At 42.3% G+C, this 14,978-nt stretch overlaps 1 protein-coding gene and 1 long non-coding RNA gene across 3 annotated transcripts in view; one reads left to right on the top strand and one right to left on the bottom strand.

Moving 5' to 3' along the window:
- The window catches only part of nphp4 (nephronophthisis 4), a 159,743-nt gene extending 154,179 nt beyond the window's left edge, over window positions 1–5,564 (top strand). For both annotated transcript variants that reach the window (XM_034590207.1, XM_034590208.1), the window contains exons 27-29: window positions 901–1,080; window positions 1,890–2,033; window positions 5,126–5,564. In XM_034590207.1, the coding sequence (XP_034446098.1) occupies window positions 901–1,080; window positions 1,890–2,033; window positions 5,126–5,266 (465 nt within the window). In that variant the 3' untranslated portion in view covers window positions 5,267–5,564. The remainder of the gene's footprint in view (window positions 1–900; window positions 1,081–1,889; window positions 2,034–5,125) is intronic.
- Window positions 5,565–5,607: 43 nt separating this feature from the next.
- Window positions 5,608–8,392, bottom strand: LOC117764438. Its single transcript, XR_004614390.1, has 3 exons — window positions 7,939–8,392; window positions 5,886–6,042; window positions 5,608–5,739 (listed from the first exon to the last, which is right to left on the bottom strand). It is a non-coding gene; the product is annotated as an uncharacterized LOC117764438 (long non-coding RNA).
- Between the last annotated feature and the right edge of the window lie 6,586 nt (window positions 8,393–14,978).

The raw sequence follows: 14,978 nt of genomic DNA, 5'->3' as shown, positions 1-14,978 counted from the left end.
TTGACGGCATAATGGGTCTTTTCATGTCCTTTCATTTCGTTTCATTAGGTTCCTCCCATTACTTCCTACAATCATGTCGGATCATGTTGGGACACAATTTGACACCATCTGAAAAAATGAGCAATGGCTGTGTGCTCCCTGAACATTAGAAAGTTTGTTTCAGGAGTGTCGGAGAGCTCTGTATTTTTAATAGATCCTGACAATGCCTCTCAGTCCGAGCCACAGTAAAAGGGCATTGCGTCACCTTGTACTCACTCATATTCAACAACAATAATGATAGTAAAGTGATGGACTGTCACATCCATCTTGTCCCATACAGTACAACCCAAATGCGTCTTACTTGAAGAATCGTCTGGGAAAGAAACAGATGTATTTTTAATAGATTTCGCCGTCTGCATCGGCAGCCTCTTTGATCTGACTCTCTGCAGGTTAGCTCACTGTGGAATGCTTCTTCGGAGGAGTCTTATAAAACAGGATAAAGCTCACCGCCAGAGAATTGCTTTGCTTTTCTCGACAGATTAAAGAGGAGCTCTGCATTAAATCTCATCCTTCTGTCTCTCTGTCACTCTTCTGCCTCCACTGGCTCTCATTTCATTGTTTATCGCCTCCTTTTTTGCCTCTTTCACTGAACTTTGTCTGCCCTTTCTATCACCCACGTCCTCCTGTAATCTGCACTCTCCTTTACTTTCCTCTGACTCTGTTAAACGCCTTTTACCATTAATTCTGTTCTTTCCTTTACCTTTTTTTCACCCTTTCTTATAAAATGTATCGCTTCGCTTCCATCCTGTGTAACTTTCCCTTTATTAATTGTCTCTTACTCATTCTCACAACACACCCAACATCCCTTTACTGCCGAACCCAATCGACCTTTACCTCCACCCTGCCACACCTTCTCCGTAGGTGGATCCAGAGGGTGTATTCGTTCTGCCGCCCTCAGCGGTGCAGGAGCTCCAGCTGAAGGTGCAGCTGTGGCGGGCCGGCAGCCGCTTCCTGTACGTGAACGCTGTGGACATGGAGAACCAGCGTCTGATCACTGCCTGGCTGCTCTGTCTCAATGTCCATCAGCCTGTGCTGTCAAAGGTGGAGTAGCTTTTTCTGGCTTTATTACATCAAATCATCTTCAAATCCTCATCACAGAAGTCCAGAACAGATCTGTCAGTTACCCAGACTACATTCTGGGGGACGTAGTCACCAGGTTTTTGCAAAGAGGAATGTATGAAGTAAACAAAACGATATCTCTGGATCTGCTGCAGCGAATATGATCAAATCTTTGAACAATGCATAGGAATACAAAGACAGAAAACAACAGTGATTTGATGAACATCATAAATGCGCATTTGACACAAAGCCACTGGTGACTCAAAGTCACAGTCGCTTCCTTATTGAATCCATACTGGTGCTTTTCTCAGGCGCAAAGAAAGGTCAAAGTGTCAAAGAAAGGCTCAGTGCAGCTGATCCCAGGCCAGCTCTTAAAGCCTCTCTCTTCTCTAACTGCCCTCTGCCTGTCTGTTAAGTGTCTAAATTAACTACATGTTCATTGTGTTGCTATTAATCCAAATCAGAGAAATAAGTCCCATCGTCTTTGTGATCTTCTCATATGATATATGTGGATCTTCAAAATCGTATCCTGTGTGCAAATCATTCACTCACAATTTATTTAAAGAGATATCAAATTAAATTTAAAAAATCATTATCAAATACTAATGCTGGACACACATGGCCTAAATTATTCATTGACCAACCAGACCTGGCACTAACTGGCGGTCTGTGTGTGTGTGTGTGTGTGTGTGTGTGTGTGTGTGTGTGTGTGTGTGTGTGTGTGTGTGTGTGTGTGTGTGTGTGTGTGTGTGTGTGTGTGTGTGTGTGTGTGTGTGTGTGTTGTCATCCAGGCATTTGAAGTGTGTGTCCCGGTTGGTGGAGGGCGTGGCAGCTCCAAAAAAATCACCTACACCAACCCGTACACCAGCGGCCGCACGTTCCTGCTCCGCTCGGACCATCCGGACCTGCTCCAGTTCAAAGAGGATAAATTCCAGGTGAGATAAGCAGGAAGTCGAGCAGCTCTCTTACTCTCATCAGGAGTTAAATCAATACTTTAATTAACACCCAGACAAAAAAGACAAACCCTCTTTTTGGTCTCCTTTGCATCAGTCCATATAGTTTTATGGGAGTAAAGGGTTCCGCGTTGTTCCGCCTCTGTAAATAACTTCATTAACATCAGCTTTATTGGAAAATGCTACTGACCTGTGGTAAATCCATTCAAGAGTGAAATAATGGAAACAAAAAATTGCTGCAGTACTTCTGCCAAACATAACTGATGAATTCTATAGATACAATAAGTGAAAAATAATGCATGGCCACCAGTAGTGCTCGCCTTGAAAACCTCATAAAGGTTGCAGCCTTTTTATCGGAAATAATGCATCTGGAGAAGAATGTTTTTTCACATATTAAAAGTTCTTCAAAATCAAAAACTACCCAAGCTCCCTGCAACGAGTTTTCGGGGAGCTCATAAAACACAAGCCTTTTGGCAGTCAAAATCTAAAAGTTATTGGAAATGTAGCCGCCACAGAGCAGGTTGTTCAGGTTCACTGAGCCTTCATGGAGAAAACACATTAGCAGATCAGCAGCAGTTCCAGCTCTCTGCCTGTGTACACAAACTGTTCAGACACTGTGCTGAGTGAAAATCACTGGGTTTCAGCAGCTCACTACACAATAACTCGCAATTATGCCCATAATGGAGAAAAAAAAGAGACTTCATATGTAATATATGCTTCAGTATATGGCCAATATAAAATGTTGTTACCAGGCCGGTGCAGACATTACTTAGATACCTGTTTTTCATATAAGGCATATGTGTTCTGGCAGACAGCTGAAAAACATGGCCTCTGTGTGGACGAGGCTTTAGGTCATGAAACACTTGTAAACATTCAAACTGTGACAGTTGTCTTCGAGCTGTGGTGCAGCCAGAACACTGCATCCACCGGGTGGCATCCACACGGTCGGACGTTCTATTACAGGATTATTCAACAGTGTCACACACTGATTTTTTAGCCTGGCGTCAAAATCCGTTTTGGGGCACGACCCCCTCAGACTTCACCACAGGCAAAGAATAAAACAACATCAGTGATTTCTGGCCTCACATTATGACTGAGCATTCCTCAGCTGAGACAAGTGAGTGACTTCCATGTTTGCTCCCGGAACAAAACAGGAGGAATATAGCAAAGTCATTACAGCTGTTGTTTTTGTTGTTGCGATGTCAACCTCTGCGTCTCTAAGAGCAGATGCACTGGCACGCAGACACGAGGCACCAGATTCACTGCCATCATTGCCTTCCATTTGCTGAAGTGTGATAAAACAGCACAACAAATGGGAAGTCAGCATTTTAAATTAACAAATAAATGAATGAGATGCAGTGGGAGTCTATTTCCACATAAACTATTGAAGAGTCTCACTGCCGCTGTCCAGAAGACACTGCATCAATTACACAGAAGGAGACCGGGAAGAGTGAAAAACAGCCCTCTGTTATTTTCCATCTTGTCAGCCAGGCTGCAGGTGTCTTATAAAGAATTCACCGTGCCTGGAGCATTAAGCAAATGTGGAGACACTTCTCTTTTTTTTTGACATAACTACCCCGCCATGATAAAACCAGCTGTCAGGGGGGGGAAGCAAAGCAGAGATCAATACTGCTCCGCTTTTGGGGAAGATTACAGAATAAATCCCCAAAATTGACCCATATATCCGTTTGTTGGCTGTTTCCGAAAAATGCAGGAAGACCGTTCTGTACTGATTAAAATACTGTGAAAGCAAAATGCAGCCAAAATACAGATCTTTCGCACACTATGACCTCCGACAGCCAAACAATGAAACATTACGCACTGGGTGTCTTCACACTTGTAAACAGAATAGTCCAAATTGCACTCTGCATTAAAAAACAGCAATTTAGACAAAAACCGAGAGTGCAATGTCAGGAGTTTAGAACAATTAAGAATGCAAGCCATTTGAGGTTTCCTCATTTAATAAGTTTCCAGTTTCAGATAACTATCATTAAATCCGCCAGTGGAATAACCCACAGTGAGGAGGAGGCACAGTAGCTCTGTGTGGATGAGCCTCTGTTCCACATGCAGGTCATTTATTAACTTTAAAGAAAACAATAACACTCTGCCACTTTAGCACTTTAATATTTTAGTATTGTAGGGATCTATTGGCAGAAATTCTATATAAAATGATCCTAGTGATGTTTTCACTAGTGTTTAATCAACTAAATAGTATGAATGGTTGTTTTCTTTACCCTAGAATGAGCCCTTTGTATTTAAATACTTTATATTTACATCAGGAGCGGTCCCTCTCTACGGAAGCCACCATGTTTTTTTACAGTAGCCTAAACTGGACAAACTAAACACCTTTTGAGTTTTTATGACAACTGAAGGCTACCACAGGTTCTCTCTCATGTTGTGAAGGGGAGGGTGAGATGAGAGGTATTCAGCTGCAACATGCAACTTCACCACTAGATGTCACTAAATTTTACACACTGAACCTTTAAGAAAGAACCCAAAGCTCCTTTAACATCATGTTGAATCTTTTATTTTGAACGTTTTCTGTGCAGAAGCAGGGTGATACATGTACTAAAACTGTGCTTTTTGTCTTCGGTTAGTGTTTAAAATATATGTTTAGGAGAGATATGTTGTTCTGTTTAAGGCTAAGCTTTAAATTGGACTCATATTAAACTAGAATTCAGTACCACACACCTCCTCCAAGGCCCAACAGTCACCTTAGGAAACCAGATTTAAATTCACAAGATCCAGATTTTTATTACATCTGCAAAACTGTGACTATTATTGTGTATGAATGACAATAAATTCCTAGTTTTCTTTTTAGTTAGAAATCTAATATTTTTACTTCTTCTCTACTTCTGTTTGTTTGAGACGGCCATGACTGAAAGGGGAACGATGTATCTCTGAACTGTTATTTCCAAAGATTCACATTACAAACCATGATAAATGATTTCATCTAAAGAAGATCATCATCATCAAGACTATATCAAGTTTATTGTGGATGTGGTCACATCTGTTTAATGTTTCTCACTCAAAAAAAAGACAATTCATCAACTGGGACTATTAACTGTGTTCAGGTCAGTGGAGGAGAGAGTTACACCATCGGACTGAGATTTGCTTCCAGCCAGAGTCCTGGCTCAGTGAAGATCCATGTCTACGTGAACAACCTGGAGGAGAAGACGGAGGAGACGTTCGTTGTGAATGTCAACTACTCGTGAACGTTTCCACTAACAGAAATGTGCTGTTACTTTTATACTCAGTTTTAAGTGTGATTTCTTATTTGATCAGATTTCAGAGTGTTTTACCTACTTTACTTTGTTTTGTCTGTTATTCTGTTTGTATAAATAAAAAGTATGAAATCAATGGATTTCTTTTTCTTCTGCTTTAATGAATTGAAGTCACTGTGAGTGCAAAACAATCAAGAAAAACTTTCTAGAAAGGCTTTGACCACCCAAACACAACATTTAGTTCAATGAATTCTACACTAAGGTGAAGTAGAAACTAAACTTTAAATTTCTTTTATGCCTAACTACAACAGATTTGGATCTAAGAGAGAAAGTAAAATATGATTTTCTGTTTTGTAGTTTGCAGGAACATCAGTGACGAGACTGAATCCCTGCAGCGACCCGTCCTCTTCCAAAACGTCCTGCAGACATCAGACAGTTCATCCCCCGACCGGCCAAAGGTGGCGCTGAGGGGGGAAGCAATAACGTTTTATCGACTTTAATTATCCAGCAAACCCACTTGATTGCCACTTGATGGTTGAGTTTTAATCTAATACAATGCCAGAGGTGCCCCTCCCACACACACCGCCACCCCCTTGCCGTCCCTTCTCACCTCCTGAACAACTAATCCTCATCACTGGCATTATTAGAAACGCTGCCGTAATGAGGTGTGATTTTCCGGCGAGGCGCACTTCTCTCCTGATCGCCCTCATTAACACCAGCACCCTTTCAAACCCTCCGTCCTCTCCTCTGTGCTCGCTCTGCCACATCTGAGGCAGCTACAGAGAGAGAGAGAGAGAGAGAGAGAGAGAAGGCCATGCAGATTGTGTTATGTAACACAGAGTTACGCAATCCCCCACCCGACCCGCCCACCCCCACACTCCCTCCCACCGCACTCATTAGAATGAAGGCTGCAGAATAAGCCTCAGCGCAGCAGCTTTTGCTAATAAAAAAGAGGAGCGTAACCAAGCCCAGGTGCACTCCACGCTTTAGCTCCTCTAACAAGCAGGAGCCTCAGTGACTTTGCTGTTTGTGTGAACGTGTTAATAGCTCAACACAAACACACATTAAAGGAGTATTCACCTAATAATTGGCGCCATGTAGCTGTTTCTTTAGCTGAAAGAGGCACTGGTCTTCATCTGGTTCAAAGGAAAGCTTTGTCTCTTTTTACATTTGTCTTCACACAGTGACAAAGTGGTGCTGTAGTTAGCACCGTCCCTTCACTTTGAATGCCAGCTTGGCCGAGATCTTTCTGTGTGTTCTCCCCACAGTCCTAAGATTGGGTTCAGCTTGACTGGAGACATATTAGTACATAAATGTTTGTCTATGTCAGCTCTGTTCCCTGCCTCTCACCATATGTCAGCCAGGATTGGCTCCGGCTCCCCCTCAACCATCAAAAGTTAAGTGGTGTGGATTATGGATGGATGAATTGATGGATTTAGGTATTTAGAAAGGTTTATTGATCACTGTCACCGTGCCTCCTGCTCGTACATGGTGGTTCAAACCCACTCTCCTCATTCTGGTTAAAATACATTTTCTTTAGTTAATTTGAAGATTCAGCCAAGTGTCTTTCAAAGTCTAAAGCTTTTCAGAAGAAAAATGTGAGCTTACACAGAGTAAATAAATCTACCAACCACAAACTTAAACTAGTTAAGCAAGAATAGTCACTGGATTTGGCTCAACCAGAAACAATAGATTCATTACCTCTGTTTTCATGGCTGTTTGTCTGTTAGCAGGATTACTGCTGAACCGATTCTCGAAATCAGGCATATTTAGGGAACTGATATCTATGAATGTTTGCAATTTGGTACAGCTTGATTGAAATGAACAGGACTGTTGGGCCTTGCTATGTGCTATACTGAGCACTATTCTTGTGTAGCCTGATATCATCTTCATGTCAGCTGGTTAAGCATTTGGGCTCTTTTGTTTCTCTTGCCTCATCTGTGGCAAGAGCTGTAGGAATTCCACCAACTTAATTGTCGTGAAAATGATGATATTTTTATGCAATAGTTCTTAATATTCATGGAAGTTGACTTGAAAGTAGTTTTTTTGAGAAGTCGACCAACAAGTGTCCATTAACGTCACCGTAATTCAGTCTTTTTTCAGACGCTACTCAGTGGGAGCTGCTATGTAGCTCCTTAGCTATGTAGAAGGATTTGACAATTCTTAAGTCTGCCCACCAAGCTCTGACTGTTTCTCCAACCGGGGGCAATTGGTTGACTCAATGAACAGATCAGACCTAAGAAGTGGGCAGTGGCTTTATATTCATATTAGCTTCATCTGAGCTTTAGTTATTTCTTTCATGTTTCCATGCGTCACTACCTGTGCGAGAAATGTTTCCCGTCAGTGTCCATCCCTAAAACGGGAAAAATAATTCCCAGCACCTCCGTCATGTATGGGATGCTCCTTTCTGTTGCCTCTCCACTTTGTGATTCATGATGTCAGCTGACGTTGTCTGTTTTATGTAAAATAAAATCTTCCTAGTTGCACTTTTTATACCTTGATTCCTGTCAGAGGGAGCGGTGCTGGGTGTGAGCTGCACAACTGTTGTCTCGGCGAGGGGCAGAGCAGCGCTGACACCTTATTAGCACCGTCAGTCCAGTTGTTGTCTGTTCCTCCTGAAGGGGCACAGACACCTTCCACATCAGCTCCAACTGTCTGCTCACCTTGTTAGTGCGGTCAGACGGCTCCTGTCTAACTGTCCCGGCAGAGAGGCCGTCTTGATGTTCTTCGGCGTGGAATGGTGCCTGGTAGTGCCCTGATTTTTTTGGGAGAAACCCACGCCTACCCACAACTGCACATCTGTGTGTTAGTATGTGTGTTTTTGTGCGTGTGTGGGTGCCCTGGCCTGAGCCGCGTGAGTGGGCGCACGTCTGTGAGAGCACACAGCGATGCAGGTACCGGAGAGAGCTTTGAAACTGGAGGAACATGCAACCTAGCAACCAGCCCTCCTCCTCCTCCTCATGTGCCTGGATCAGCGCTCGCACAGCAAAGGGAAGAGAGCGAGTGTGTGTAATGGTGATCGACCTCAAGCAGTTTACAAGCGGAGAACAAACACATTACCACAGAGGAAAAGACACCTGCTGTGACATCACTGTTTGGGGTGTGGCTACATCAGCAACAGGTTTGAAATACACTTTCAAACGCTTACATAAGAATTTGGTAGGGCTGTCAGTTTTTATTCGAAATTCGAGAATAATTCAATCGAGCGTGGGGGGAAAGATTGTATTCGCTCTGTAATGATGGGTTTGAATTCCAAATTCTTCCAAAGTCTTTGTACCCGGTGACTTCCTTATAACAAATCTGTTGGCTCACCTGGTGGCAGCAGCTCAGGAGGCACCACATCTGGCAGAGAACGTGACCTTTTCAACCCTGATTGAGTGTGTGCACGCGATTCGAATATGTTCAAATTGTGTGTCATGTGAATTATGTTTGAAAAAGCTGACAGACAGTGGAATCACTTTTACAAGCATTAAAAAAAGTGTTTTCTTATTTTAACAGTGAAATAGAAAGTAAAATGGAGGAGTAACGCTAAAGCAGCTGTTTGTTCTTGTCTCAATGGGGAGGGAGGGCGGCTGCATCAGATCAGATGTGAAGTGTGTGAAAGAGCCTTTAACAAACTGAAACTCAATTAACTCATCCAGTGCAAAGAGTGTTTTGTATTGAGGCAGCATCAGTGTTCCTCTCACATCCATTTTGAAGTCAGCTCTCAGTAGATGGCAGCCTTACACATGCTGCTCCTCCCACTGCTCTTCTCAAGGCAGCAGGAAATGAAACAGACTTAATACACATGGAATCTGCAATTTGAAGTGATCATCAGGCACAGACTCGGTCTGTAATAAACTGATTAACAGCAACAAACACTTTGTTTCTGTGATTTAGGATTTCCCGTCAGAAAGGCAAAAATGTTTCAAACCTGTAAATCTGTGTTTCTTACCATGTTCCGATCGAATTTTTCACAATGCTGCTGTTTCTGAGAGTTCAATCACTTTGTCAGGTTGTAATAATCTGAACTGATTCTTAAAATGATTTTACAATCAGCAGTTCCAAGGATGAGTGCACATGTGATCAAACATTATATCTGAATATTGAAGTGTGTTTTTCTTGCTGTAATCATTCCCCCACTTCAAACTAATATATCCCGTCCTGCTTTCATTATAATTGATAGGGGATAAAATCAACAGCCCCTGATCTGAGTGGAAATGCATTGGAAAGTTTAGTAGCGGCTACAGAGGCTTCTTCAGTCTGAGTTGAGACTAGGTGAATCAAAAGTTTGTTGTTTTTCTACAAAGCTCTCTTTTCGTATTTCTCTGCACTGTCCCTCCTAGTCAAGCTGCAGGGGCAGCATATTAAAGAGAAGGTGTCTATAACTGTGGATAAATCCAAACCACCAATGCTAAGTATTAAATTCAGAGCTAAAACATGGCTGTCCACTATGTTCATACTTCGAGGCCTGATGCTGAAACACCCAGCAGCCACTCGTCATATGTCTGGATGCAGCACAGGTGTAAAATCCTACAAGATATCCTATTTACCTGAGCTCCTCGCTGCAGCAGCTTCTGTTATCTAATGGTCTGACAGAAAGATTTTGGGTCAGTGGGTTAACTGGGTCAGTGGTTCATAAAAGTCACAGCTATGAAGGATGTCCGCAGCGGTGTCCTGCACACGATATGCAGGTATTCGCTTCGTACCCACTTACAAATCTCAACAACATCATTTTGTAAGAGAGCACAGGACATCTTCTCCACTCACTTCCACTCACAAAACTTCACATTGTGCACTCTTTGTCTGTGTGACAAAGAGTGGTGGCCTCTGCTCTGTGTGTATGATGCTGGGAGGGCCTCATGGCAGTATATCCAGTCTTGAGAATTGTCAAAATAGAATATATATTTACCAGCTACCATCTGAGTACGTGATGTTCAGGGCGCACATGAGAGTGAGCTACGTACCAGCTGATTTGTTTCCCAGAACGCCCACAAGTATTCCCACTACAATAAAGGAGGCTAAACGAGTGCACTCCCTGCAGGTGACCTGTTAGGTGTCCTTGAACAGTTCATCAGCCCATCCTGCTCCTTCAACTGTAAAGAAGCTCAGCTCAAGACAGGAAAGGGAGAGCAACCGCTGCCACAGTGTGCCAGAGAAATACATCCCTCCTGTTTCCCTCAAGCCTGGAATTCCTGAGAAAACTGTCCCCCTCAGTTTTCTTAAGCTTGTGGGCAGCAATAATTCCTGCAGCCATTAAAAGCAGAGTTCATGTGGGTTTATCGGATAATAAACCAATGATATATTAAGGGCCGGTGCCCTCTTAAAGATTTTATGATAGAAGCAGTTACACAAAGTGAGTGATGATGCCAAATCCAAGACTGTGTGATCATATTTTCCAGTTTGCATGCGTATTCAGCCTGCTGAGGATTAAATATGCTTGTGTATTTAGACTTTTATGCATCTCGGAATGGGACCTCCACAGTAGGTGTGTTTACGTGGAGCTTATCATCGGAGTATAATCTGTTCAAAGACCTAACTGAATAAAAATGTTCTATATGAACACCTCAATCAGAATAAAGAGGACCAAGCTGGTTCAAATTTTCATAAATCGATTAAAAGAAAAAGTGTACAAGATTTAATCTGATTACTCCATCCTGACATAAATGTGTGGGGACATCTACATTCTTCCTCTTCCCCAAAATGTTCCTTTTATCCACTGATTCTGGCTGTGAAATTTGAATGATAATTAACATGATTCAGTTTGCCACCATATGCACAGACTAACATTAACATGTGTCCACACACACGCAGGTTTGTGCAGCTATCCTTATTAGGACTTTGCATTGACTTCCTTTCCTTGGACAGCCCAACGAAAACCTCATCCTTAACCTTCACCTTGACAATGTCATGCCTGACTCTAACCTTAACTTAACCACAATTCACATGTGACCACTGACCTTTACCGGGAGCTCAGAAATGATGTTTTGCCACTTTAGGACTGAGCTTTGGTCCCCATGAGGTCTACTGGTCCTGACAGGGTCAGTGTTCATGCTGGAAAAGGTCCTAAAGAGGTAACAAAAATGAGTATACACAAGAACACACACACACACACAATTTTCTACATGTATTTCAGAATCCAGTGTTATAGACCCATCTGGGCCACCCACGGTTTTGTATACATATACTCTTCTAAAGCACAAAAGGTCATGTCAGTTATTTAAAGAAAATGTTTTAAATTAGATCAGGGGTGAGGAACCTTTTTCTATCAAGGGCCATTTCAAATTTTATGACATCCTTCAGGGGCCGTAGTGAATTATTGAACACACACGTCACACTAACCTCTCTAATGCGATGGCTGGAGCGGCTTCTCTTTTGGCGATGATGTTACTCACAGCAGGTTTCCAGGTTTGGGTCAGACTGTCTGTGGTTTGTAAAGAAGTGCTCACAGCAGGAAGTCGTCTCAGACACATTCAGACCCAGCAAATAAGTTAAATCCTCATGTATCCAGTTACATCTGGAGGGTGACATTAATCAAAGCATTGGTCCAACTGTGCAGAACTGAAATAATGTATAGAGTCTGAAGTGATCATAATAATGGATACAGAGGCTCACCCACATGTTTCCTATGCTGGGTAGTAATGGTCACCTTTGTTCAGCTTGTCATGTCTGGTGTGTTTTTTTTATTTCTCTTTTTTCGGCCAGTTTCTCTCTCCTTTCATTTTCTGTCTCTCCCCTTTCTGTTATTGTTTCCTACTTGGCATTTTTTCTTCGCTCAGTGTCAGTAAATGTGTGTCTTACATGTCTGGCTGATCAATGCTACGTCCATACAGCCACGTTTTCCTTTGAAAACAACCTTTTCTAAAAACAATCTAAATCTAAAACAATCTGTGTCCACACAAGCGTTTTGGCTACATATCAATTTGAATCCCTGTCCATACTAAGACGCTTGAAAACGCATATCATGTGACCACTTACATACACTAGGCATGTGTGTGTCGTAGTAAACAATAAAACACAGCCCTGAAGTTTTCAAACTCAAACGGGACCAGCAGCGTTCCCGAACTTCTCAATTTTAGCTGCTCCAAAACTCCGAAGCAGTGTGGACAACAAAACAAAAAAATTTTTCAATCACGCATCAGCGGGGGATGGGTTATCAAACGGCTAAAATGTAATTTCAACACTTATTTACATGTAAATACATCAATTATATTGTCGGTTGTTGTTCATATTCAGGGAATAACCGCAAACCAGTGCATGGACCCATCCTGAATCTTTGGAAACCTCTACTAATCACCACACATGGACAGTTTCATACGAACCCCAAAAACCAACGCATAGCTTTGTTTTGCACTTTTGCACTGTCTCTTTTTCTACATGTGCTACAGGCTCAGAGATGCCCTCTCCTCCGTAATCAGTGAGATGAAGTGTCTTATAGATGAAATGGCTCCGGGGGAGCACGTTACCGTGATGGAAAAGGGAAGAGGGCAGGCTCGCACAAAGGCAAACATAGACGGCTCTGCCATAGACAGCTCTGCCCCACTCACTCAAGAAGACAATGAGCTGAAGAGGAGGGAGATACAGAGAGAGACCAGGTGGGACGCACTGGAGATGAGCCTGCATCAAGAAAGAGGAGGAGAAGAGTCAAAGAGAAACAGAGAGAACAAGAAGAGAGCAAGATTTAAAAGAACACGAAGGAGGAGAAAGAGAGTCACATAAAAGAGGGGAGCAAACTTTTCTAAATAAAAGCTCTGTGATTAATCTCAGCATTACAGCAACATAACAAACATTGTGCTTTTTCTTTGAAGACAAAATGCTTGAAAGGCAGTGATTCTATGAATGTTGTTGCCATGACAGAGATCGGCACCCACGGCATCCGAGAATGTCTCTGTCAGTCTGATAAGGTGAAGATAGATATTATTGCTGGCAGGTTGTGGGCCGCCAGTAGCCGACCACTGCTTCAGGTTGTTTTTCTTCCACACTGCAAAACATACTATTTTGCTTGTGCCTCTTGTTTTACACTCCAGCGTTTCATTATAAGATTCTTACAAATGCCTTCCAAAGTACAGATTTTCAAAAAAAGTTTGTGTATTTGTGCAACGTGCCCACTGTTGCTTTATATAATAAGCATGTATAGCTATATATTGTTTTTCTCTATGTTTGGTTAACACTGCGAGGTCAAATTACAAGTTTGTGGCCTAATTCAGCATTACTGTAAACATCACTGCTCCACATCAGCAACATTCAAAGGCGTCTGCATCGCCCGATTACTATATTACGGTTTCACTGGGACCTCAGTGTTCCTGTCTGGTATTCGACAGATTGTTGATGTAGACTTTATCACTACCTACTGGCCCGGCCTGCTTATTTGAGTGCTCGTAGTCATTTTGTATTGTCTATGTAAGACATTTTGTATTTTGTATTTATGCATTTTTTTCTAAACTTAGTGGAAAATATCTGTTCGAAAAAATATCTGCAGTAGTGTAGACAAGGCCTGAGTCTTGCAATGAAGTCTTCATGAGTGTCCCAACGAAGACGGCGGCCGAGGAAGATGAATGCGTGACGTATTTATCACTGTATCACTGTGTCACACAGCTGTTCTGATAAATGCTTGGATGCACGTTAATACCAGACTGTATAAAACCGATTCCCCAAATCTTCAGTCAGAATGAAAAAAAGAGTGTAAGCACAGCTTGTGTGGTTCACAGTCAGTCCTCCTGCTTCAGAAAAGGTAGAAAGATAATTTCAGATTGTGGAGATAGTTCTGAGGTAAATTATGCTCCAAATATTGCCTCCAATGAGAAGTTTGGATCAAAAGTAACACTGAGATTTAACATATTCCTTTATGATAACTACACGGCAAAAATATTCAGTAACCGGCCCGATCCAGTTGAGAGGCTTTCTTCCAGGAGTTTTTCAGCCTCAGAAGTTTTTGATGATGTTCAGTGTGAGAGTGCATTTTTTTTTTTTTACATGTGTTACTCAAAGGTGGTCACGAAAAGTGAGTTTTCGAATCAAAGACAGGGACACGCTGTGGAAGAGGAGCGATGATTCCCGCGCGCCCTGCTGCTTTGACAAATGAAAGATGGCGAGCGTGTGTGTCTGATCATAAAAGACTCAAATAAAAACAGGTAACACCACTGAAGCTGTGTCCAAGTGAGAAGGTGAGGAAGGAGACGTGTCTGTGATGATTTGTGGTGAAGTAAAGTCTTAATGGAAATTCTGCTGCCGTGGCCAAATCCAGTAATGGCTGCTACAAATCTGCAGCAATGCTGACGGCTGCATGAACTCCGCAGTGGGAACCGTTTCCAAAACTTCTTGCCAAGTCGAGTAGAGTGTGTTAGCCAGAAGCACCAGCAGCCGCGCCATTAGCTTAGCTTAATAGATTTTTCAGCACTTCTTTTAAATCAACGTCACACCCCTCACACACACACACACACACACACTTGGCATTTTACTTCTGAAATAAAAGTGAAGTTTTTATATTTGACATGTTTAAAAGTACAATCAGAGAAGAGTCATAATGTCAGGAAGCTGTAAATGTCGTCTATACGAAGCTGCTGTTGGTGAAGTCCAGGTTAGACTCAGTGTATTAAAGTGGGTAAGGTGTGTTTTTCACCAGTCATACCTGGTGAAAGACGTTTACTGTATATCTCGTTTTGTGTGCTTCTGTAGAAACGCTATTTATATTCTGTATTTCCTCAAATAATGGCCGGGGCTTTTA

The sequence above is a fragment of the Hippoglossus hippoglossus genome, chromosome 7, assembly GCF_009819705.1.
Source record: "Hippoglossus hippoglossus isolate fHipHip1 chromosome 7, fHipHip1.pri, whole genome shotgun sequence".
Lineage (NCBI taxonomy): Eukaryota > Metazoa > Chordata > Actinopteri > Pleuronectiformes > Pleuronectidae > Hippoglossus > Hippoglossus hippoglossus.
Note: the sequence above shows the minus strand (reverse complement) of the source record. Positions and strands in the feature narration are given on the sequence as shown.